Source organism: Acartia tonsa, chromosome 10 (genome assembly GCF_053477335.1).
Source record: "Acartia tonsa isolate MP-2025a chromosome 10, ASM5347733v1, whole genome shotgun sequence".
In the NCBI taxonomy this organism is placed as follows: domain Eukaryota; kingdom Metazoa; phylum Arthropoda; class Copepoda; order Calanoida; family Acartiidae; genus Acartia; species Acartia tonsa.
This window is the reverse complement of record NC_137269.1, coordinates 21,253,000-21,277,659: the sequence shown is the minus strand read 5'-3', so window position 1 is coordinate 21,277,659 and position 24,660 is coordinate 21,253,000. Positions and strand designations below refer to the sequence as shown.

Sequence of the window (24,660 nt, the reverse complement as noted above, 5' to 3'; positions counted from 1 at the left end):
AAAATTCAGAACTGAGAATAATAGGAAAATGATTGGGACAACACAATTTACCCATGAGCGCTTGGCAGAAGATGCACCCATATTTCAAAAGGTAAGATATCATATAAGGAAAGCATGTGATTAATTTTAAAGATAGAAATCACATAAAGCCTGGCGCAATATACAATTAAGAAATCTTCATTAGTTCTGTTGCCATATGCTTGATCGACTGTATTCCCCTAAAATCTAATGGACTGGTTAGTTAGCGTTCCAGGAAAAAAAATTGGTTTAGGGAACCCTATTTTTTAGTATGATAATCTATTTAAACACAAACCTATATTTTAGATGCAAGTCAATTTTACACCAAAACATCCACTTACACATTTAGTCGTAGCCAACAATAATATAGGTAAGCTTTACATATTAATATTAGTTCTTGATTTTAGGTTTTTTTCTATGAGATACAATCATAAGAGGGCTAGACTTAATTAATGGATGTTTGAGAGTGAGGTGTAACAAAGTTGAAAGTGAAAAGGTGTGTCACCCCTACCCCCTTACATTGCATCCCTTATTTACCCACCCCCCAAGTATCACACCTTCATCGCAAAACCATATGCACGCCACCTTTTCATTGTATGGCAGGTGTCTCTTTCCCTAATAAATAAATTCTTATGGTATAGGTGTAGTCATGATGTCTCTCTCATATTTATATAAGTTACCTATGTAGGTTTTATTGGTACGCCAACAAACATACTAGTGCTACAAACGTACTAGGGTATAAACATTCTAGGGGACAGGCGTACGAAGGGGACACACATACTAAGGATATTTCTTGAGTAAAATGTAGGATTTTTCACATATTTTACCGAGTGAGGTATTGGTAAGGTTATATTTTTGGATTTCAATGTTTATCGGGTTCTAAACAATGCTGTTTAATAGCCAGCACACACTTTGGGAAAACTGTTGGACAGATTTTAAAAACACAGCTTGTTCAAGTAATATTATTTCTTTAGTAATGGCACTCGCAAACAGAACATTGATAAGGATAGATTTAACCACAGCCCCAGACAATCAAGAAGAAATAGATCTGAACAAGGTTAGTTGCTTATTGTAATTTATCTAATGAATGAGAGATTGGAAGTCTAAAGGAAATTAAAGCAACGTATAAATGTGTTTATGATACCTAGTTATCCTATAAGTTTATAAGTTCTTTCATGTACAAAAAATGATAAAACATTTCTTTTGGAAAACATTTCTATTATTCATTAATTTTCAGACAGTTTCTGGAGCGAAAATATCCAATCTATTTCTTGACCCAACTGGTAAGTTTTCAGATATTGAAGGAAAAAGTAGGTTGCGGGTAAAATCCGTAAAAGTGTGCGTTTTAAGGCTTAAGAATGGTAGTAGAACGATTATATTTACTAAATATGTGTATTTACTATTTCTTATTGAAAAGAACTATAGACAACAATTTTTCTTTAAGGTAACATAAACTTTTATCGTTCTACTACTGTTTTTAACTTAAAACACACAACCTTTACGGATTTTACCCGCAACCTACTTTTCCCTTTGTTCATTTTGTTTTGAATAATGATATTTAGCATTGAGATATATTTTAATTTTTTTTAGTTTATAACTAGGCCAGTCAATGTGTCCAAAACTATTTCAACAAACTACACTGCTTTTGTCTAATTCGACTTATAATGACAATTACATGGGGGCAAAATTGGGATTTATTGCATTGAAAAGTCACTGAGGTCAGCTATTATACATATATCCAAAGTATTTCTGTCTATGCGTGTTTGTCTGGAACTTTCCAAATTTTTCAGTAGGTAGTGTTTAGTGATGATTTAGGACATGTTTTAGGCAATCCACCACCCTCTCCCCCCAAAAATGAAAAGAAAAAGAAGTAAATATGAAAAAAATTTAAATGTCGGAATCGAGAGTAAAATCTTTATAGTTTATACATAAGTAGCTAAACAACAAGAATTTTATGATGTTGAAAAAAAGCTTTTGTTTTGTGTGTTGTGTATGTTACATGATAAAATATATTTATTCTTTTTATTCTTTTGCAGGTCGTCATTTATTAATCAGCTTAAAATCCAACAGTACAGATGGACAGGAAAAGTATTTTGTCAAAAAATTTATAATAAAGCATTTGTACTTTTAAAACTTTGCATATAAAAGCTATATAAAAGAGCTTACATATGATTTAAACATTTCCTATTATAATCAACAAAACCACTTTTTTTAACAGATATTACGATAATTTTAGTTAGGTAGTATAGACAAGACAATATAATTTCCATTTCACAGGCTGAACTATTGTATTTGTCAAAAAAGAGTATTCGTCCTAAGTTGTGTGGAAAAATTAAGGGCAACCTAGTTTCTTCAGTGGCCTTCAGGCAAGTTGAGAATAAATCTTTGAAATTTGTACTTGAAAATTATAGAAGGACACAATTTATTTCAACCATACCTAGCATTATTTATAACGTACTAAATTAGTTTTGCATTTATCTATTGAAATTTCATAATAAATCTAGCCATCTATTGTCACAAAAAGAAAAAAAAATCTTTTACCTAATTCTATTAAGTCTTAAAAGTAATCTTGGTTATAAAAAGCTTGAAATACCTAGGTATCTATTTTAAATGCTAATAATAACAGATATGTCTTTTTCTTCCATTATTTTTAGAAACAATTTAATTTTTTTTTCTTTAGCGAGGATTTGTCCTCTGAAAGTAGTACAGGTCCAATTCTGTTGGGTACCACTCTTGGACTTATTATTGAGACAGATCTCTCTTCAGATGACAGGTTACTTTAGTTTAGTTCATTGTTTGTATACTCTTAAGAACCCAAATAGGGTCATAGTAAGAGAAAGAGTACTTAAATAGATTTTATAGGTTAAGTAAATGAAAATTGTGAAAACTTTTGAAACTAAAGTCTTGTACTTATGTAGATTAGGTACCTATATAAAATACAAATGTGAGCTGGTGGCTGCGCCCTAGCATCTAGTGGCAGAAATGAGGCAGAAAATAACCTAAAATCATTATGGGTCCTATATAAAGCTTCCCTAAAATAGACAACTCAGTCGGTTTTGTAGTCATTAAAATATGAAGCTTCAGACTGAAAACCTAAAATACTTAAGCTAACAAAAAATATACAAACTTAAATACTAAATAGTACAAGATTGTAATTGACAATTGTTAATTTTTTATTTAGAATGTTTTCTAAAGACACAGAACTTTATTTTAAGCAACTGTTTGACATCGGGAAAGGTACCTATTCTTTATATTTTAATATCACTTAAGTTTTAATTAAAGCAACAAAGATTATTTTCAAATTGTTAAAACATTTTAATTAAGCTTATGCAATACTTTGCCTTTATTATAAACTAGCGACTGCGCTCTAGCATCTAGGGGCTCCATATTCGTAGGGATATGGAAGGGCAAAGAAATGACCTAAAGTTATAAACCATTTCTAGACTTTTTATAATAATAAAATAGCTTAAAACCATCCCGAGCCCTATAAGAAGCTTCACTATTAGAAGGACCATTAAGTCAGCGATTTGCGAGATCCTTTGCAACAAACAAAAAGCTATTACATTTTATAATAGGATAATTTGGATGATTTATTTTCTATTTTTCAGGACAACATGTGCCCATTACTGGGTTAGAATACCATAATGTTCCCAATACAACTAAATATTATATTATAGCCACAACTCCACATAGAATGTACCAGTTTCAGGTAAGTGAGAATGTCACCAGAATTTAATTCTTAGATTAGTTTATGCTGCATTATACATACCAGCAGCTATGCCCCTATACTAAAGGCCTCTAAGGTCACTGGTTCAAAGAATGGAGGAGGTGAGGTTTCGATCCTTCACTTTTAAAAAGAAAAGAAAGAAAAAACAATAAGAGGATGTTGCTTCTAGCGTTTTCTGTTGGGATGGTTGAGGTACCCCTCCCCTAAATAGTTATAAACCTTTCTTAGACACATGAGAAGCTTCACTGCAGAGGAGAAACATTATCGTTTAATCGGTTAGCGAAATCCTTCGCTTCACAAACACACAAAAACATTCTGTTAGTTTTTTAAAAGGCTATATTTTTGTTTAGGGTTCAATTTCGAATTCGAGTGATAGGCCTCTCCTACAGAACATTTTCAACAATTATCTTAATAAAGCTGCAAGGTAAAAATACATTCTGAAAAATAAATACCTACCGTTTAAAAGTTTATGTTTTTTGTTTTATTTTCTCAAAAAAGGTATGTACCTAATATTTGTAAAATATGGAAAACCTGACACAATTCTAAGTGTACTTTTAATGAACTTTCTTCCTATGGATTGTTTGAATTTTAGGTTTCTAGAGTTTCCAAGTAACCTAAAATATTCTTGTCTGTCGGTGTACCATAGTCAGCAAGGCAAGCGGAGGATGCCCAGCCATTTTGGTTGGCTTATAGAGCCTGGTCTATATACAGGTAAAAAACAAGTTTTTTTAAGGTGAATTTCCTCCTTTTAAACCCACGTCTTAAAACAACAAATATCTTTTGATTTCGCCAAAAAGCCATAATTTTTTTGTTCATTGTAGACAAAATTGTATACAATCAAAATAATGAAGAAAAATAGATTTGTAGTGTGAAAAATACCCCATTGCATTTTGACTTTTACTATGTAATTGTACACCCTAGGTATTTTTTGTTTTGTGATCAGTGACATATCAGGCATGTCTTAATATATATTTGGCTGACGTCGCTCTAATGTACAATTATGTGCATGACATTAAAATGCATACAAAACTATACTAATAAGTACTAAATATTACATTTTTCAAAGGTTCAATTGATCCGTGGGAAGGTGATGGTGACAGTGTGGCGGTTAATTGTCAACTCATCAATCTGCCTGACCAACAAGTTCCAAAGAATGCTCTAGGTAAAGTGGAATTATCATTTAGTAAGAAATAACAACTTAACAAGTAAGCTTGTTATTTACACTGGCGGTTTCTCTCAAAGTGCCTAGTCGAACAAAGATACACCTTCTTACCCCATTAATTTGCAATAAATTAAAAATAAAGGGGCGGGAGTTGGTTTTTTTTTTCTACTTTTGGTCAAGTTAGGTAAAGTTTGTTTATTGTTTAACTGGGTTATTTATAAAATAAGAGGGTGCGGAATTGGATGGGTTTCAGTGCTTTATAGGTACTTTAAATGAAAGCTTTAATTCTTTATTCTAATAAAAATTATTTTTTAGTGACTGAGTTTCATACAATGTTCCTCTATGCTGACAGAGTCAAAGGTTTGTAATTCATTTATGCAGTTTTAAAAAATGAATTGTTTTTAATCTGAAAAGCATAATGTTAATTGTTTTATTTAAGGTGTATGTTTATTAAACGAACAAGTAGTTTTTGATGATCCTTATGATACTTCTTGTGGCAAACTGGTTGGAATAGTCCATGATCAGGTAAGCAGGAAGGTTAACATTTCTCTTAGTATCAAATTAACAATTTGGAATAGTACATGGCCAGGTAAGCAGGAAGGTTAACATTTCTCTTAGTATCAAATTAACAATTTGGAATAGTACATGGTCAGGTAAGCAGGAAGGTTAACATTTCTCTTAGTATCACATTAACAATTTGGAATAGTACATGATCAGGTAAGCAGGAAGGTTAACATATCTCTTAGTATCACATTAACAATTTGGAATAGTCCATGATCAGGTAAGAGGAAGGTTAACATTTCTTTTAGTATCACATTAACAATTTGGAATATTCCATGATCAGGTAAGCAGGAAGTGTAATATTTCACTTAGTTTCACATTAACAATTTGGAATAGTACATGATCAGGTATGCAGGAAGGTTGAATTATCACATACCTTACTTTACCTCATAAGGGTGGGATTCTCCTTTGATTTTAAATTGATCATCTTGAGAATCCAGAGCATAATCAGCGTGTAATGGGAGCCGATACTCTAACACCAAAGGATATTTAGTTAAGTAACTTCCAACAGACAACCAACACTTTGATTGCACGACCATTGTTTAAGATATTCTAACTATGCATGCATGGTAATGAGTTACGCCTGTTTGTGGGCTAAGGCAGTCCCCCTACTCTTACTATTTATGTTGCGCACCAGACACAGCAGCAGTAAGAACCATATTTAGTTATGACGCGGTGTAGGTCCGAGTTTCGAACAATTTGAAAACACCGTCATCATTGTTAAAAATATTTGGAATAGGTCGGAAGGGAAGGTGGTATTCGTGTTTATTTGATTTTTTTCCTGCGATTTTTATGATAATCCTTGTATTTAGGTTAAGAACCTGTATTGGGCCTATACTGACTATGCCGTGTATAAATATAAAGTTGTGGAGGAATCCAGAAATATTTGGAGGATTTATTTGGAACAGGCTAAATTTGATCTGGCAATAAAGCATTGTAATGATAAGGTAAGCGTGGAAATTTGTCTTTATTTCCAAATTTTAAAAAGTTTTAATTCCCTAGGTACTACTTCATAATATTTTGATTATGTTTATTTTTTGTTAAGCCGGCAGCTATGGATTTGATCATGACTAAACAAGCAGAGAAACTCTTCGACCAACAGAGGTGAGTAATAATATAACAAGTTTGCTTCCAACTTTTCCACCAGCTAAGAGTTATAATTCTTTTCATAAGTTTTTTCCCTAGATGAAATGTTCTTTCCTGTAATTTGTTGACAATTCACAGTTTTTTAGTAGCGAAGCTACTCTATAATTCACAATGTCCGTCCGTCCGTCCGTCCGTCCGTCCGTCCGTAATTAATGAATTGGGGGAAACGTGATTTTCTCGTCTCCTATAAAAGATAGAGAGCTGAAAATTTTTGACAACATTCCCATCATTAAGGAGCACAATTAACTATAAAACATCAATGGCGGTCGGACTGCTTTTTAGCAGGTTTTAGGCTATTTTTTATATTTTCCAAATTTTCCCCATATCTTTGGTGTTTATGGTCCGATTTTCAAAATTTTTTCATTTAAAGATATCAAAATTAAATCTCCGTCATTTAAGAAAACAACAATGACGGTCAGACTGCCTTTTTGCAGGTTTTTGGCTATTTTTATATTTTTCACATTTTTACCCATATCTTTGGTGTTTATGGTCCGATTTTCGAAATTTTTTTTGTTAAAGATATTAAAATTAAATTTTCTGTCGCTTGAAGAAAACAATAATGACAGTCAGACTGCCTTTTTGCAGGTTTTTGGCTATTTTTATATTTTTCACATTTTTACCCATATCTTTGGTGTTTATGGTCCAATTTTCAAAAATTTTTTAGTTAAAGATATTAAAATTAAATTTCTGGCGTTTTAAGAAAAGAAACAATGGCGGCCAAACTGCCTTTTAGCAGGTTTTTGGCTATTTTTATATGTTTGTCATATTTCCCCATATCTTTGGTATTTTGGTCCAATTTTAAAACTTTTTTGCATTAACAGTTTCAAAATATTTTTTCCAATTGTTATGTGCATCTAGTATGTAATTTACTTTAACCGTCTTCATCATACAAAATAAAACAAGGTTTCGTGTTTATTTTTTCCAATAAATCTATTCTTGATTTTAATAAATACACTTTAAATCTATTTCTACGTATTCCCATCCACAGTTTTTTGTGCTTCGCTACTTATGGATGTTGTCATCCTTGTTCTGTTTATATTTAAGGCTCTACTTATGAACATAATTTTCCTTTCTTAATAAAAATTAATATTTGATACATTTACTAGTTCATTATTTTTACACTAGATATGTTGAAAGCGCTGTCTACTATGCTAGGGCAGGAGGTACTTCTTGAAGTACTGGGGAATATTGACGTCCCTCCCCTTACCAGTCACCCTTCCTTCCAGGGATATGAAAGGTTTGCGTAGGACTAACTATCCTACCTGTAAAAAATCATCACAGTTAGCGAAACCACCCACAAAACCTCAAACACTTATGGCTTTAACACAGCCAGAGGTGTGCATGAAACAAGAACTGTTGCTCAGTTTACTGAGAATATGAAAGATGATGGTGAAACCCGAAAGGAAGCTATCAACTTGATGACAGGACCAATAAGTTCTAAGCAAAGCTGTAAGATAGGAACCTGGAATGTTAGAACAATGTATGAGTCAACTAAAACAGCCCAAGTAGTTAAAGAAATGACAAGTTACAATATCGGAATACTTGGAATTGCAGAATGTAGATGGACAGGACAAGGACAAACCACAACCAAAGATGGCCACCTAATACTTTATTCTGGTCATGAAAGTCAACATATGTATGGGGTTGCTATAATTATCCAAAAACGACATGTCAATTCACTAATAGACTGGAAACCTATATCAGACAGAATAATTAAGGCTAGATTCCAATCAAGGCACTGCAAGTTGACCCTTATCCAATGCTATGCCCCAACAAATGACAAAAGTGAAGAAGTAAAACAAGAGTTTTATGATCAACTGCAATCAATCAGAAACTCAGTACCCAAACATGACATGTGTCTAGTTCTTGGAGATATGAATGCTAAAGTAGGAACTGACAGGACTGGAGTGGAAAATGCAATGGGACACTTTGGCATAGGTACAAGAAATGAAAATGGAGAACTTTTACTTGAATTCTGTTTAAATAATGATATGGTCGTAGGAGGTACATTATTCCAACACAAAAACATTCACAAATATACCTGGACAACACCTGATGGACAAACAAGAAACATGATTGACCATATTATGATCAATAGAAAATGGGTCAAATCAATGCAAGACTGTAGGAGCTATAGAGGAGCCGACATATTCAGTGACCATGAACTAGTTGTCAGTAAGATTAAATTAAAGCTGAAGCGTACTGGCCATGATAAAAAGAGTGAGATTGGCAGACAATATGATTCTTCAAGATTAAAGGACCCAGTAATAAAGAATGAATTTGTCTTAAAACTCAGAAATAGATTTCAAGTCTTAGAGGACCTAAATGACGAGACTGAGATCACATGGACTTCAATTAAAGAAAACTTTCAATCTACTGCTAAGGAAATCCTAGGACACAAGAAACCAGAGAAAAAGGACTGGATCTCTGAAGAAACATGGAACAAAATAGAAGAGAGAAAGAATCTTAAAAACAAAATTCATAATGCTCAACATTTGGCTGACATGGGCAATTTAAGAGCTGAATATACTGCTAAAGACAAAGAAGTCAAAAAGCGCACAAGAAAGACAAGAGAGATTACATTGACAATCTGGCTGAAAAGGCCCAGAGAGCAGCTGACTTCGGTAACATGAAAACAGTATACAACATAACCAAGCAATTAAGTGGCAAATATAACAAAAAGAGTGGTGAAACTATCAAGGCTAAAGATGGTAAATTACTCACTACAGAAAAAGAAGTTGCTGAAAGGTGGAAATCGCATTTTGAAGAAGTGTTGAACAGACCTGAACCTGAAATTACTGCTGAACCAGAACCAGGACATGAAATAGACATAGACACAAGACCACCAACTATTCAAGAAGTTAAAGCTGCTATACATAGTCTAAAGAACGACAAAGCACCTGGACCTGAATTGATAACTGCTGAAATGCTTAAGGCAGACATAGATCTTTCTGCTAGGACTCTGACTGATCTCTTTGATAAAATTTGGAGACAAGAAAAGATACCAACTGACTGGTCTAAAGGTATAATCATAAAACTACCTAAGAAGGGAGATTTGAACAATTGTGATAATTGGAGAGGAATTATGCTGCTTTCTATCCCAAGCAAGGTCCTATGTAAAGTTATTTTAAACAGAATTGATGAGAAAATTGACAATAAACTAAGAGAAGAACAAGCTGGGTTCCGTGCTGGAAGAGGCTGTGTTGACCAAATTTTCACCCTTAGGACAGTTATTGAACAATGTGTTGAATTTAACAAGCCACTCCATGTAAATTTTGTTGATTTCTCTAAGGCCTTTGACTCCATACACAGACAAACACTCTGGAAAATACTAAGAAGTTATGGTATACCTGAAAAGATGATAATTATGATAACTAAATTTTATGACAACTTCCAAGCCTGTGTTTCAGTTGGAAACAATAAGACATCTGATTTCTTTAAAATAAGCACTGGAGTTAGACAGGGATGCATTTTATCACCTATTCTATTTATATTGGTCATTGACTGGGTGATGAAGAAAACCACAGAGGACAAAAAACGTGGTCTCCAGCTGGGCATACTAGGACACCTAGAAGATCTGGACTTTGCTGATGATCTGGCACTGATTTCAGAAACAATTAAACATCTACAAGCTAAGACAGATAGACTAGTCAAATACGCAGGACAAGTCGGGCTCTTTGTTAATGTCAAGAAAACTGAAATTATGAATATACCTACAAACCCTGATCAAACTATAACAATAAATGGTGAACAATTGAAACAAAGCAACAAATTCACCTATTTGGGGAGTGTTATCAGCAGTGAAAATGGCTCAAAAGCTGATATTAAAACCAGGATTGATAAGGCTAGGGTTGCTTTCAACAGTCTACACAACGTTTGGAATTCAAAGAAACTTGCTCTGAAAACAAAAATCAGACTTTACAACAGTAATGTAAAATCAGTTCTTCTTTATGGAGCTGAATGCTGGAGAACTGTGAAAACTGAAACAAATCAACTTAATGCATTTCACAATAGCTGCCTAAGAAGAATTTGCAAAATATTCTGGCCAAACAAAATATCAAACATTGAGCTGTATGCTAAGACCAAGTGCAATAGTATTGAAGCAGAAGTGAAATTTAAAAGACTAAGATGGCTAGGACATGTGCTCAGAATGGAACAAAATAGGTTTCCAAAAAAGTGCTTAAAATGGAACCCCACCACTGGTAAACGTAAACGGGGACAACCAAAAATGACCTGGAGGCGGAGCACTGAAAAGGACCTCTTTAATTTGAAATTAACATGGGGAGAAGCTGAAGCACTTGCCAAAAAAAGGAATTCATGGAGGAGCAGGGTGGCCGTATTCTCTGGACTCCACAGTCCAAAAGAGAGACGCGACTGAACTGAACTGAACTATTTCTACGTATTCCCATCCACAGTTTTTTGTGCTTCGCTACTTATGGATGTTGTCATCCTTGTTCTGTTTATATTTAAGGCTCTACTTATGAACATAATTTTCCTTTCTTAATAAAAATTAATATTTGATACATTTACTAGTTCATTATTTTTACACTAGATATGTTGAAAGCGCTGTCTACTATGCTAAGACCCATGCCAGCTTTGAGGAAGTTACCCTTAAGCTTCTCAGTATTCCAGATAAGACTGCTCTAAAAAACTTCTTGAAAAAGAAACTAGAGACTTTAAAGGTATTATTTTGTGGTGTTCTCACACTTCCGCATATTTATAACATTATCAAACCATCAGGAACTGCATATTACTAAAACTTGACTAACTCTAATATCTAAATATACATTTCTTTTATTACATTTTCTTGGTTCAAAATTTTTTATCATACAATTTTATTTTAAAAGTACCTACCTACATATTTCTAATAAATAATCAATAACTTTTAGATAATAAGAATGGCATTTTCAGCAATGGAAATATTTTCCTTATTAGTCTAAAAGTTCAAATTGTATTTTTGTTGTAGGCGAGTGAAAAGACACAAATAACTCTGATTGTTCTCTGGCTAGTGGAGATCTATGAAAACAAGGTAATACACATATAGAAATGAATTTTTATTTAGTAAGATGGGGTTGGGGGGGGGGGGGGGTCTAGGGCATTTGTACTGTTATGAAGGTAGTAGAACGCTAAAATTTGGCAAGCAATTGTACTATTGGGGTACAATTACAATTTGTGAAGCAGCGGCGGTTTCGCCGCCGTTTCCTAAATGTTAGGGTTCTAAGTGCCGCCCCACTTTATTATTACCATAAGTATATTTTATCTGCGCTAAAAAATATAAAAGGATTCGATTCAATGGAATTATTTAACTAGTGAAACATGTCACCCACCTGATATATTACCTAAATAGGTTAATTTTTAAATAAAGAGGATTAAAACAAGATTCGAACATTTCAACTTACAGACGATTACGATTAACCTACGTTTGTTGCATCAGTTTCTTTTTTGTAACAGTCTATTACCTACCTTTTTTACAAAAACCATTTTACTAGCAAAGCTACTCTATGAAAAATTTTCTTAGTTGAATGCATTGAAAGAATCCGACGAAGGATCTGAAATGTCGGAGGTTCAAGAAGAATTTGTCAGATTTCTAGCCATGCCACGGGTTATGGATTGCATCAAGTAAGTATTTTTTTTACATTTTTACAAGCCTTTATTTGCAGTCTTAATCTCACAATGGACAAAACCAAATATTTTCTTATTTAAAAAAACAACCCAAAAGAAGAACGGGGATTTTTTTTGCAGGGGAAAACTATTTACTCCAAAATAAATGGGGACCATTACTTTCTGAGTCAACTCTATCTTACTCAGGGTTATATAAATGAGATAATATTTTACCCTAGCCAGTGCCGTGAGTGGTTTAAGAGATACACATATTTAAAAGATTTCAATTGTTGTAAACATAGGCCTAAAGTTTTAATTTGGCAAAAGGCATTTAATTTTCTTAATAATCGTCCCTAAAGCAACCACTCCCTAAATATAAGAAGTCCATTCTTCTGCTCTGCATAAGAAATAAGATTAATTCCCATAATGCAATGTGAGTAATAAAAATCAACAACGATGTTTTAGATATTTTGGAATTACCTGATAATATTAATTAAAATGATGTTTCTACAGGAATAACAAGGAAACAGTGTATGGAGTGTTGGGAAGCCATGGAGATACAGCCAACCTTGTTCTGCTGGCTGAATCTTTGCAGGACACTGAAAAGCTGATACAGTATAACATAAGGTAAACATTTTGAAAAAAAGCATATGTAAATTCATTAGGTACTTTCTTTAATGAGCATATCTTAGATAATATTTTTTTAGATGTTTCCTTATTTTTTTTTTAAATTTCGTATGACTGTCCGTATTTTAAGACAATTACCTATGCTTTCTTTATAATGTACAATGTATCAATGTTGTAATTTGTTTCATTATATGGTATTATTTCATATAAATGCAAAAAGCTTTGACATTACCAACATAGTATTGCTGTCCTAGTTTTGGAAATATTTAATACGGCTTATACCAGTAACGAAATTAACTCGAAAAACTGTTTCAACTGTCGTTTGGGGGGGGGGGGCATATAGTAAAATTGACGACCTTCGTTTGCCCCCGAAATATTATTTATTTATTTTATTTGTTGGGTTATACCTTATATCTGTATTCAATTTTTTTGTATTTAGATCTGGAGAATATATGAAAGTGTTGACCCAGCTGTCACGAGGTTCGAGTCCCGACCTTATCTATCAGTTTAGTCCTGTCCTGGTCAAGCAGATACCAGAACAAACTGTTGAGACCTACATTAAGTTAGGTAAGTCGTTCGTACATCAGCAAAAAATCAGCAGAACCAGTCTTTAGAGGCTTTGTTTGTCATTATGTAGGTAAGTTGGTGATAAGTTTGGTCTCTAGAGGGGGGGGGGGGGGTAATTAGAATTGGTTCTGAGAAATCTATTAGCGAATTTATTAGTCGATGTTTAAGTATTATTACTTATTTAAAGAATGATTATTTTAGGCAAAAGACTGAACCCGTCGAAATTATTTCCAGCTATTATGGTAAACTCTGAGTCAGATAATGAAAAGGGTAAATATCTGTGCTGTTCTCTTTTTTTACGAAGCTACTCTACAAGTTGCATAAAAAGTCCGTTGGAAATTCCGTTGGGATGGTGTTAGGATTTGTGACTCGGGCAAAAGTTGTAAAATATAGGGCGAAATATCGAGGGTGGAAATTTCATTCATACAAAATTTATATTAAAATGAATATGAACATACGTGGATATTTTGGCAGGGAAAAAATTTTCATCAATTTTGGTTGCTAACATAGACATTGACAATACTTATTGGTGTATTTCGTTCATTCTTTATGATGGGAGGGGATGGATAGGGGAGATTGTTATTTTAGTCAGCTACAAAATTCACTGTATTTGAGTACAGGATAATCTGTTGCAAGATCCAAGTAATAATAAATCCATTATTTTGAAGTAAATTGAGATGATATTCTTTGGGGTTAACAAGTTTATTTTATTTCAGTTGTTGGTGAATGTATCAGATACCTGGAATTCAGTGTAGATGACCTGGATACCAAGGATGAAGCTATCCATAACCTGCTCATCACTCTCTACATTCAGAAAAGACCACAGAAAATTATTCCTTACTTAACATCATCAGGTTAGTTAACATTTCTGTAGTTTTGAGAAATGTTTGTTTTTGTAATGCAATTAAAACAGGTTGGTAAAAGATGTAATAATTCGGCAGAAATGAATATTTTGAATACCTACCTACCCATTATATTTGTTTGTACACTTTATATTCAAATTCATGAGTGATTTTGTTTTTATTTAGGCCCTGAATCATTATTGGATGTGAAATATATTTTAAAGCAATGCTTGGAGGCAGGATTAAAGGAGCAAGGGGTGTATCTCCTCACAATGTTGGGACAACATCTGGATGCCATGGAATTGGCGTTGTCGATTGATATTGGTGAACTTTATTTTTAAATATTATTACTAATAGTTTAATGACTCTTTACCTATGGTATATCCGCCAGTTAGACTGCCATAATCGAAATTGATCGTCATTTTACTGATTTTATAAACTTGAAACATAATGTTTTGATTCTTACAAAATAATCTGAAAGGACAAATAATAGTTATTTAGGTAAGTATTTACATGATTTTTTCAGTTTTAGGCTGAGAAACAGTTTCAGTCCAGCGGATACTAATCTGTTTCAAAGCCATACCTACTGGAAAAATAAAATGAAACTATTTTTTTAGGGATGGCAATCCGTCAAATTTTTGGACCGGATTCGGATTTTTTAAAGAATCCGTCCAAATACGCTAATTTTAGCCTACCAATTAAGAATCCGAATCTGCTATTAAAAACGGATTCCGGATTCGGATTCCAAAATTGACCAAAAATTGGGCGGATTCCGGATCACGGATACGGATTGCCAACCCTAATTTTTATTTTAGATCTGGCAGTAAAGTGCGCTGGAGGAAAGTTGTTGGGTGGTCCTCTCAGGAAATACATTTAATAGTTAAATTACATTGATAATAGTTCTAGGATACTTCTTTTTATGATTTCAAATTCCAAAGAACTGTAAACCGCTGGGTGCAGACGCCTATGTGATACTAAACCGCCCAGCATACATACAGATACTTTAGCAATTAGTTTATTTTATTATGAAATTGTGCTAATAAATGTTTGATTAAATAGTGAGGATCTGAATAAGAAATTATGGCTACGAGTCGCACAACATGTTGTACAAGAAAAGAATGATATTAAACAGGTATATTATCAATTATTAAGCAGTGGTTTCCCTCATAGTACCTAGCGATCATAGAAACTCCAAACCCCTTATTTTGAAATAAACTGAAAATAAAGGGTAGTTTTTTGTTTTGTTTGTATATCACTTAAGGTTGGGTTCCGTTTTTTTGGTACTTGTTAGCCTCTAATGGCGAGAGCACCCCAGGAAAAATTAATCCCCTAACCCTAATTTTCAATTAGTAGGCCCCTAGTATGCTTAGAATAGAAATTCATGTTTTCTCATAGGCGATTAAACAAATTGTACACAAGTTATTCATGGAGAAACAGAAAGATAAATATTCAAAACATTTAAATGACTAAATGGACGTATTTAATTCCATTTAAAAATTACAGCAAATAAATTCAATATTTTGTTGCAATGTCTTTTTATAGTTTTTAAATTCTAGGCCATGGAGTTCCTGTCCCAATGTCCAACAGTTAAGATAGAAGATATTCTTCCCTTCTTCCCGGATTTCGTCACAATCGCACATTTCAAGTCTGCTATTGTTGAGTCTTTGCAAGAATATAGCAAGCATATTACTCAGTTGAAGGTAAGCAGAACGTTATGGTTGTAAACTTTGAGTTTTAACATGAATTTATCAGTTCCATTGAGGGTTTTAAGATTATTAATATCACATGCTATTTGTGATCATATAAACTATCATTAAAGAAGGTAATATTAAAAGCAACATTACATGAATACTGTTTAACATAGGTATTAGTATCATAGTGCAACCAGGTTAATGAAATTCTAAGATTACTGATACTCCTATTTTGTTTAAAATGTTCATCTTGGAGTTATATCACAGTGCGATCTTTTGAAAAAAATCGGGACATCCAAAAAATTTAAAATCGACTTTTATCTATCCTAGGACCTAATAATGGCTGTAAGTAGACAGCTAGAAAAGAAATTTTTGAAAAAATATTAATTTTTGGCGGATTTATGCCATTTTTAAAAAGGGTAGTGAAAAATTTCTTTTCAGTTTTGATGATTTTCCAGATTTTTTTACACAATTTTTTCAAAGCAACAAAAAATACATTTATGTTCAGCTTATGCAAATAATTTTTGATTGAGGTACTTTTCAGATACCTGTACCAATGTCTAATTAAAGAAAAATTTAAAAAAAAATATTTTTTTGGTGGTGTAAAATGACATTTTGTGAGAAAATTTCACCAAAAATATTAAGATTTTTAACCCCAAAAAATCAGTTTTCTCCATTTTACCCAAAAACGGCCAGGAGGCCCCGGGTTTTCCAATAATAATATTAATATGCAACATGTATTGTGTATAAAACAGTTTTCACAACTTGGGGCCTCCCGGCCGTTTTTGAGTAATTGAGCATTTTACATTGCATGGTTTGAACAATTTCGTTCTTGTTAATTTCAAATTTTCCTTCGTTAGAGGGGGAAGGAGTCATTTTAGAGCCCAAAGTCATCTCTGCAATATTTTCAAACTTTTTAAGGCGGATCTTTCTTGACTTATGCATCATTTGCCTCTGGCGAACCGTTTCGCCGTTATTTGCCGCCGTTGGCGTGATTTTTAACGATTTTTGCCGTTCTCGCGGTTTTAATGGACATTTAACCCTTAACGGTCGGGGGGGGGGGGGGGGGCGTTGAACGCCCCCCCATCCGGTTTTTTCTATCTCATTTTCTGTGTGTGAAAGATAAAGAGCCCAAACTGCTTGACTTTTTAAGTATGGGTATGACACATAACTGAGAGTTGGAATTTTTTGAATATCTCCATCCTGGCGGGCACAGGATGCCAGCAAACCTGGCAGGGTCATCCAGGTAAAGAGCAAAAATATTTTTTTGACTAAAACAAAGCATTTTATCATACCAAATTACTAAAAAATCCTCTAGTAGTACATCCATATATGAAATACAGGTGTTCAAGTCACTTTCAGGTTCCAGGTATGATCCTGCAGGTCCTGATCCTCCAGGTCTCCAGAAATCTTTAAAAGGCTCCTGTGGCCGCAATTTTTGATCTTGAGACTTCAAATTTTAAACTTAAGCTTTTCTGACATGTCTACATAAGGTATTAAAATTTCATGAAGATCCGCCGCCGTTTTCCCGCCGACCGCCGACTGCGGCGGCTGGCAGCTGCCAAGTACAGCTGCGGCCGCTGAAATTTATATTTTGATATTTCTAATGTAAAATTTACATAAAGATAAACATTTTCTGGAAAAAAAATTTTCTTCTAGCTTCAAAAATAAGAAAAATACAGCCGTTTGAAATTTTTAAGTAAAAAAAGACCTAAAAACAAAGGTTGTTAAATAAAAGGGTGAAGGAAGCGAAAATTGACTTAGACCTATAAAAGGTCGGAAATTCATTATCAAACAGGGGACTTGCACAAAAAAATTTAGCCCTCTAGCTCTAATAGGAACTGAGATAATAAGGGGGGGCGTTGAACGCCCCCCCCCCCCGACCGATTAAGGTGCGGCTAGGGGCCCGACTGTAAAGGGTTAAGGGATAAAGGAGTCGTTAAATAAAGATGACTTACAATACTTTTATTTTAGCAATTAAATTTGCTAAATTTCATGTGTTCTAAAAAAATTTATAGTTCTAACTGGTTTTGGTCCAGCAGAAATTCAAATTTGGGGATTAATTATAATATTGCAAAAACATTAAATACGCATCAGAGAGAGAGAGAGAAATATACGTTTAAGAGAGAATATAATTTAAGTAACTATGCTTATATTCTTATATAAACTAAAGGTATTAACACAAAATCAAAAGTGTTTTGAAAATTATGTTATTGTTGTTTATATCTGTAAAAAAAATATTTGAAAACATGCCTTATAAGTGTCCTATTTTACTTATACTGGACCTACCTAAAAATGCCGGGACTCGAAATGGGTGCACCTGACGCTATATTCTTGTTCACAAACATTGTTTGCATTGAAGAAATATTTACATAGACGTTGATTTTGTTAAAATATTTCTATCCTAACTAAAAGTATGAAGTTTTATAGATTTTTTAAAAATAGGGTAGCTTCGCTCCTCCAAAACAGCAAGACGTACTTACCAAATGCACATTAGAAGTTAACAGAGGCAAAATTTAGGTTATTTTCGAGTTAAAGCAAAAGAAATTACATCATTTCTTCAAATACAAGCTTATTTATTGAAGTTTACTTTTGTCTACTCTAAATGTCCCGTTTTTTGGCAAAAGATCGCACTGTGTTATAATTTTAATCATACATCATTTTTATCTTGCATATTTTATCAATCAATTAAGTTATTAACATATAATTACCAGGCTGAGATGGCAGAAGCAACCAAATCTGCGCAGAATATCAGGGACGAAATATCACAATCCAAGTCCAGATATCAGTTTGTCAGAGCAACTGACAGGTATCTTTTTATAATAGACATTAGACATAATATATCTATATGGTCCATCTGACCCCAAAATTCGCCAAACATAACAAGGGATTCCATAGCAGAAAACACCTTTATTTATTTTTTGCATTCAAGCGACGAAATTTTTTGGTGGATATAATTTCCTACTAAAATCTGTAGGTACACAATTTCAACCAAAATGACTGATGTCTGGAATGAATGTACCTCCACTGTTTTCCTATTGACTGATTTAGAGAGTATGCCTCTAGATTATCTCTATTCTTTTTACTTAGTTCTGCTAAGTAATACGTACTTCTTTTGATGCAAAGCAATATTACATTTTTTATTTAATACCTATATTTGCGACAACTTTTATTTAATGAAATCTTCCAATTTTTAACATTTACAAAATCGGTGGCCCTCTCGGACGGGATTCGAACCTGGGTTAGCCAGATAAGAAGTCACACATTCTATACATAAGCTATATGCAACTTCAAAGATTGGAAGTAAAAATAGATAAGGTAGTAAAAATAGTATGATTCACGAAACCTCGAAGTTTTTCTCACGAAACCTCCCAACTTTTGAATTTCGTGGTTTCGGTCGAAAAGTACATGGACAAAATTTCCCATATAAAAGATTTAAAATTTAGCAATGTTTCGTATAAATTAAGCTCAAACTGACCTAATATTAATTAAAACTATTTAAAACATTATATCTAATGTACATACACATATAATAATCCTAAAAACGATATTCTTTTAACAATTTACATCAAAATTAAGTTTTTGTAAAAAAAACTATACTATTATTATAAATCCATCCCACTTCATATGTTCTTCCTTCCCTATTTCCTCCTTATGTCTCCCCCCACCTCCCAAAATGAAATTCACGAAACCTCCGTGATTTTTTTATAATGTCGTCTTTGTAAAAATTATTAGATTAATTTAAATTAACAAAAGAGTATTTAAATGTCGGCGGAACGTTTTTTTAGCTCTTATAACAATATTTTTAACAAAAATTTGGTGTAATTTAATATCGGCGTAATAGTTTTAGCTATTATAATAATTTCAATTTCTATCCCCTTAATATTCAGAGATTAATAGTCGGGGATTGGAAAATGGAAGAAAAAGATTAATAGTAGGGTAAAAGACAATGGAAGAAAAATATTAATATTCAAGGAAAGTTCAAGGAAAGAACAATGGAAGAAAAAGAAGGGTTGATTAATCCCCATTATTAATTTTGTTTTGGGTTGTAAAAACATGACCAATTTTTGTTTGATATTAATGTGGCTTTTGTGGCATAGGGGTACGTTGTAAGGCTAAGGTCGTGGCTATCCAAGATCGACTCCAGGTGGTGACATTCATTTAAAAAATTTTTTTTATTTAACATAACAGACTGAAAAATATATTTAACATCTTATTATATCCAGTTTTCTATGAATATAAAAATGCACAATCATTTCAGATTAAAGCCAGTGTTATATAATAATAGTTAATAATACGATGCTTTAAATAACTATTATATTACTCGCCCTACCCTCCAAACATACAAACACACAGACAAATATCCTGTTACTTTATAAATTTTTGATTTTTATATCCGTTTAAACGGTCGCTGATGATTGAAAATTACGCAACCTACGAATTTCTTTCTCTCTCTCTCTCTCTTTCCTCCTATAATATTAAGTATCCCTCAAAGCTTATAGGTCGCCGGTTCAAAACCCCCCAAGTAACTTATCAAGAATTCCAGTTCTATTGCCCGCATGTATAATAAACTATTAAAGCTATCATCCATATAATAAAGTAACAGAATGTTTATTTGTCTGTCTGTTTGTTTGTGACAAAGGATCTCGCTAACCCCTGAACCCATATGGTTCTCCTTTACAGGGTAGCTTATCATAGGTTCTGGGAAGGTTTCTAACTATTTTGGAAGAGGGTAACACCACCCACCCAAGAGAAATCGTTCTGGAAAAAAATTACCCCCCCCCCCCCCCCCCTCCACACAACAATATCTTTCTTTCTCTTTCTCTCTCTATACAGATAAAAATATTTTTTAAATACCCGAAGAGGTTTCGATCTTAGGTGCTTCAGACTGCTTGGATAAAATATTAACAATAAAATTTATCCACTGAGCTAAAGAGGAAAGCTTTAATGATCAGTTAATTTAAACAATTAGTATAAAGTATTCTTTAAAATATTTAGGGCCATGGAAGTCGGTTCGAGGCTTGGCGATAATTTTTTTTTTAATTACCTTTTTAAATATATTAAGGGACTTCAAAATTAGTTTTATTTTATTAATTACTGATATTGTTTACAATGTCATAAAAAGAAATATTCTTTAGAATATTTAGGGCCAAGGAAGTCGGTTCGAGGCTTGGCAACATTTTTTTTTAAATTGCTTTTTTAAAGATTTTAAGTGACTTTTCAAAATAAGTTTTAGTTTTATTTTATTTATTTAATAAAAAATTAAATTTTTTTTAAAGGAAATAAAATATGTTTATTCTAACAACAATAATTGAACCACTGATCTTCGTACCCCATTCTCTCATATCATACCACTACGCTATGAAAGAATAGCTATAAGATGCAATACCAATAATGTATTATAAAAAAAGGAAACAATAATTTTCACTAATTTATCTAAACCTGGATGGTACATCCAGGCATTTCTAGTTTAATAATACTGAGGATTTTATTTAACACATGGTTAAATTGTTTTTGTTCTTCATTATCAATTAAAACCATTGCTTGATGATTCCCTTTTACTTTTTAGGTGTTCAGTTTGTGGAGATCTGTTGCTTTCCAGAGAGTTCTATCTTTTCTCTTGCACCCACAGGTCTAGCCGCAATTATTGCTGCGCTTTTAATTGTTTTAATTATTCAATACTTCACTTTTATATAGAAAATGTTTTATAAAAGGATTTAGAATATAAGTGAATATTATGACAGGGAAAAAATTATCGTCAATTTAGGTTACTAACATGGAACTTGTTTATTGGTCAGTTCATTCATCCATTGGGAAAGGGGAAGGGACGTGATATACGAAAAATCGTTATTTTAGCCTGCTGAAAATTTCACTTGAATTGAGAACATGAAAATCTGTTGTAAGATTAAGTAATAATTAAAAATATAAACTAAAAATAGTATGTTTCTTTAATTCTTATCCTTTATAATTATATACAAAAGTACAAACACAACAACTCTAGTTTCATTAGAAAGAAAATCCATCAAAACTTAAATGTTCATTGTTCAAAAATGTTTCGTTTAGGTTTCATTCTGATTGCCTCATAGAAGTCTTATTACCCCATCTAGGTGCTGCAAGGTAAACTTATTTTATTTTTTAATAGATTTGAATTCTAATCGTTTAAAAAAAATATTATTACTAATGAACAAGAAAACATGTTATTCTGGTTAGTGGAATTTAATGGTTGAGGAAGGGTCATCCCAATGTTAAGACCTCGTAATTCGGTAATGTGATGGAAATGGGATGTAGAATTAAAAAAAAAAAAATTTGTGTTGTGCTTTGGCACTCGAAGCATATGATTTACTTTAAGATCTTATCCAGCTGCGAGCATCACCTTATCAGAGTACATGAAAATCTGGTTTAACATCTAAGTAAAAATATATCGATTATAGTGGACATAAATTTACTTGAAGAGTATGAAAAGTTGAAACGACGAAACTGCCAACATGCAAGAATGATGTAGAAAATCACTTATGATTGTCTAGATCAAGGGGAATAAACTCATGGCTTATGGTTTATATAATACATACCAGTACATAAGCGTATGGCTTTTCCCCTTGATCTGGCAATTCTATTCTACAATTCTACCGTCTCCATCTACATCATCTAAAGTGATAATTTTAAAGCTGTTTATTCTGTATTAGTGAATAGTTTATTGTATTTTAATGGACAATAATAAAGAAAAAAATAATTTTAAATCAGGCAACACATTATTTTCTTTGCTCAGCTACAGAAATCACATTTCTTCATAAATAAACTGAAAGATTAATAATTTTCTAACATGTAGCTTTCAAAATATGAACATTTCTTGACAAACAGTTATTTTGCAATTATGATGTGCTATTGTTTTTTTTTAATATATGTAAATGTTACTTAATGGATTTAATTGAAGAAATGTTTAGCCGGGGTCTTTTTTTCTTTTAAAATAGCCATAACTTACATATGACAAAAAACATTTGAATTCTATTTCTATACTAATTTTGTTTGTTAGGAGACGCAGAATCAATGAGTTACAGACTATCTTGAAGCAAGCACCTACAGAAGAAACAGTCAGCACCTTTTCAGGTAATATACTTGTAGCTATAAGTTTGAAATATGATTAACATCGTTTTTTTCGTTCTTGTCTAACTATTTAAACTATCTAGGTAGGTTCCTATTTATTGTTAGAAATACTACAGTAGGTACCTTATTAATTTAAGATTTTTTTTCTTCTCTAATTTGTATTCTTTCCACATTGGGTACTCTATTCTTCTTTTTGAACCAATATGAGGAGCTACATTGTAAAAGAAAATAATTTCGGTTCAGCTTGTTAGCGATACAGACAGACACACAGAGATAATTTATGTTACTTTTATACACTAATATTCAGGACAAACTCGAGAGGAGCAGGCAGCTCAAGAACTGGCAGATATTGTGGCAGGAGAATGTTGCTTCTGTGGAGAGCTTGTAATAAGGAATGCTCATACAAAACAATAGCAAAAACTAGTATTTTCCAAAACCAAGACCCCATACCCAATAAAATTTTGTTGGTATCATCTTGAAATATCATGTTCGTCTATCTGTATGTCCGCTTAGAACTGACAGACATCTAGACCTACTTGGTTATTTCGTTTTTAGGGAGGCTACTTGATTTTAATATTGCACAGTAGGTATTAAAATAAAATTTCAGTGTTTTTTTCAGAGTTCCTAGGGTTTCAAGTGAAAAATCCGCCCCTTTCTCCTCCTATCTCTTAAATAATTTTGTATGAACATTAAAATTTTATCAGGGATATTGATACACCATTCATAGAGGACTCACTCTTCCAACAAACCATCAATGACTGGCTGTAATTCAGAATACTCCTTTTGTTATATTGATCATGTTTTTATTGATATTTAATGTATGTATACTATGGTAGAACCCCATGCTTAACTGTTCAGGGATTTTAGTTTTAAATTTTAGTCTGAAAGGGAACTATCCACGAACGAGAGCAAGTGATTCTAAGCACCTTCCAGCATTGATCCATAGTATTTTCTTAGTGAATATACTAGGTTTATGTTTAATATTTGGCTTATCGACTAAAAAGTTAGCTTTCACCATAATTTTATATGAAAAAAACTTTGAAAAGTAAAGCATTATTTGGTGCAATATCATCGAATGTTTTGATGAGTTCAAACTGTTTTTTTAAAAAGATTTGACACAAAATTATATTATTTTGATTAAAAATGTATAGTTACAAAAAGGGTTGGTAACTCGTAATATTGTTAAGTGTAGGTAAACAGTTTAATTAAAGTACTTTTGCAATTACAACATTTAATGCTTTTCTGCCGTGTTATTTCATTTTGTCCTTTGAAGTCAACAAAGCGTTTGATAATATTGCATTAAAAAACTATTTACATTTCAAAGTTTTTTTCATATTGTATAAAACCATGGTAACCCCCAACTTTTTAGTTGATAAACCAAATATTAAACATAAACCTAGTATATTCACTAAAAAAAATACTATGGATCAATGCTGGAAGGTGCTTAGAATCTCTTGCACTGGTTCGTGGATAGTTCCCTTTTAAAAGGGTTAGAAAGATGCTTACTTCTGGGGATAAAATTATGATTTCAATTGTCTTTAAATTAAATTAGGAGATAAACATATTATGAATAAAATTAAAAATAAGAATTAATGTTAAAGATCTGTTATAATTTTC

At 32.6% G+C, this 24,660-nt stretch overlaps 1 protein-coding gene across 2 annotated transcripts; it reads left to right on the top strand.

Annotated features, from left to right (window-relative positions):
• dor (vacuolar protein sorting-associated protein 18 dor) lies at positions 1-23,901 on the top strand. 2 transcript variants are annotated; one of them, XM_080173941.1, is made up of 33 exons: positions 1-91; positions 325-388; positions 993-1,075; positions 1,256-1,301; positions 2,055-2,102; positions 2,297-2,384; positions 2,699-2,791; positions 3,200-3,255; positions 3,627-3,727; positions 4,096-4,169; positions 4,338-4,456; positions 4,812-4,907; positions 5,223-5,267; positions 5,347-5,432; positions 6,281-6,415; positions 6,514-6,572; positions 11,167-11,296; positions 11,581-11,643; positions 12,133-12,233; positions 12,729-12,842; positions 13,282-13,409; positions 13,611-13,679; positions 14,126-14,263; positions 14,438-14,575; positions 15,067-15,112; positions 15,308-15,383; positions 15,808-15,951; positions 18,657-18,751; positions 21,512-21,574; positions 22,006-22,059; positions 22,973-23,046; positions 23,351-23,436; positions 23,749-23,901. In XM_080173941.1, the coding sequence occupies exons 1-33, from the start codon at positions 29-31 to the stop codon at positions 23,809-23,811; spliced, it is 2,838 nt and encodes a 945-aa protein (XP_080030067.1). In that variant the 5' UTR covers positions 1-28; the 3' UTR covers positions 23,812-23,901. The 2 variants fall into 2 exon arrangements, with proteins under 2 accessions (XP_080030067.1, XP_080030066.1); XM_080173940.1 differs by having other exon boundaries at positions 15,067-15,115; positions 15,311-15,383.
• The last annotated feature ends 759 nt before the right edge of the window (positions 23,902-24,660 follow it).

What these genes read in the sequence shown, in the direction of transcription:
- dor (XM_080173941.1), top strand. Translation starts at nt 29, where the DNA reads ATGATTGGGACAACACAATTTACCCATGAGCGCTTGGCAGAAGATGCA. An exon ending in CGTAGCCAACAATAATATAG is followed by an intron (nt 389 to 992) that starts GTAAGCTTTACA and finishes TTATTTCTTTAG; the next exon opens with TAATGGCACTCGCAAACAGA. An exon ending in AGTTCCAAAGAATGCTCTAG is followed by an intron (nt 4,908 to 5,222) that starts GTAAAGTGGAAT and finishes ATTATTTTTTAG; the next exon opens with TGACTGAGTTTCATACAATG.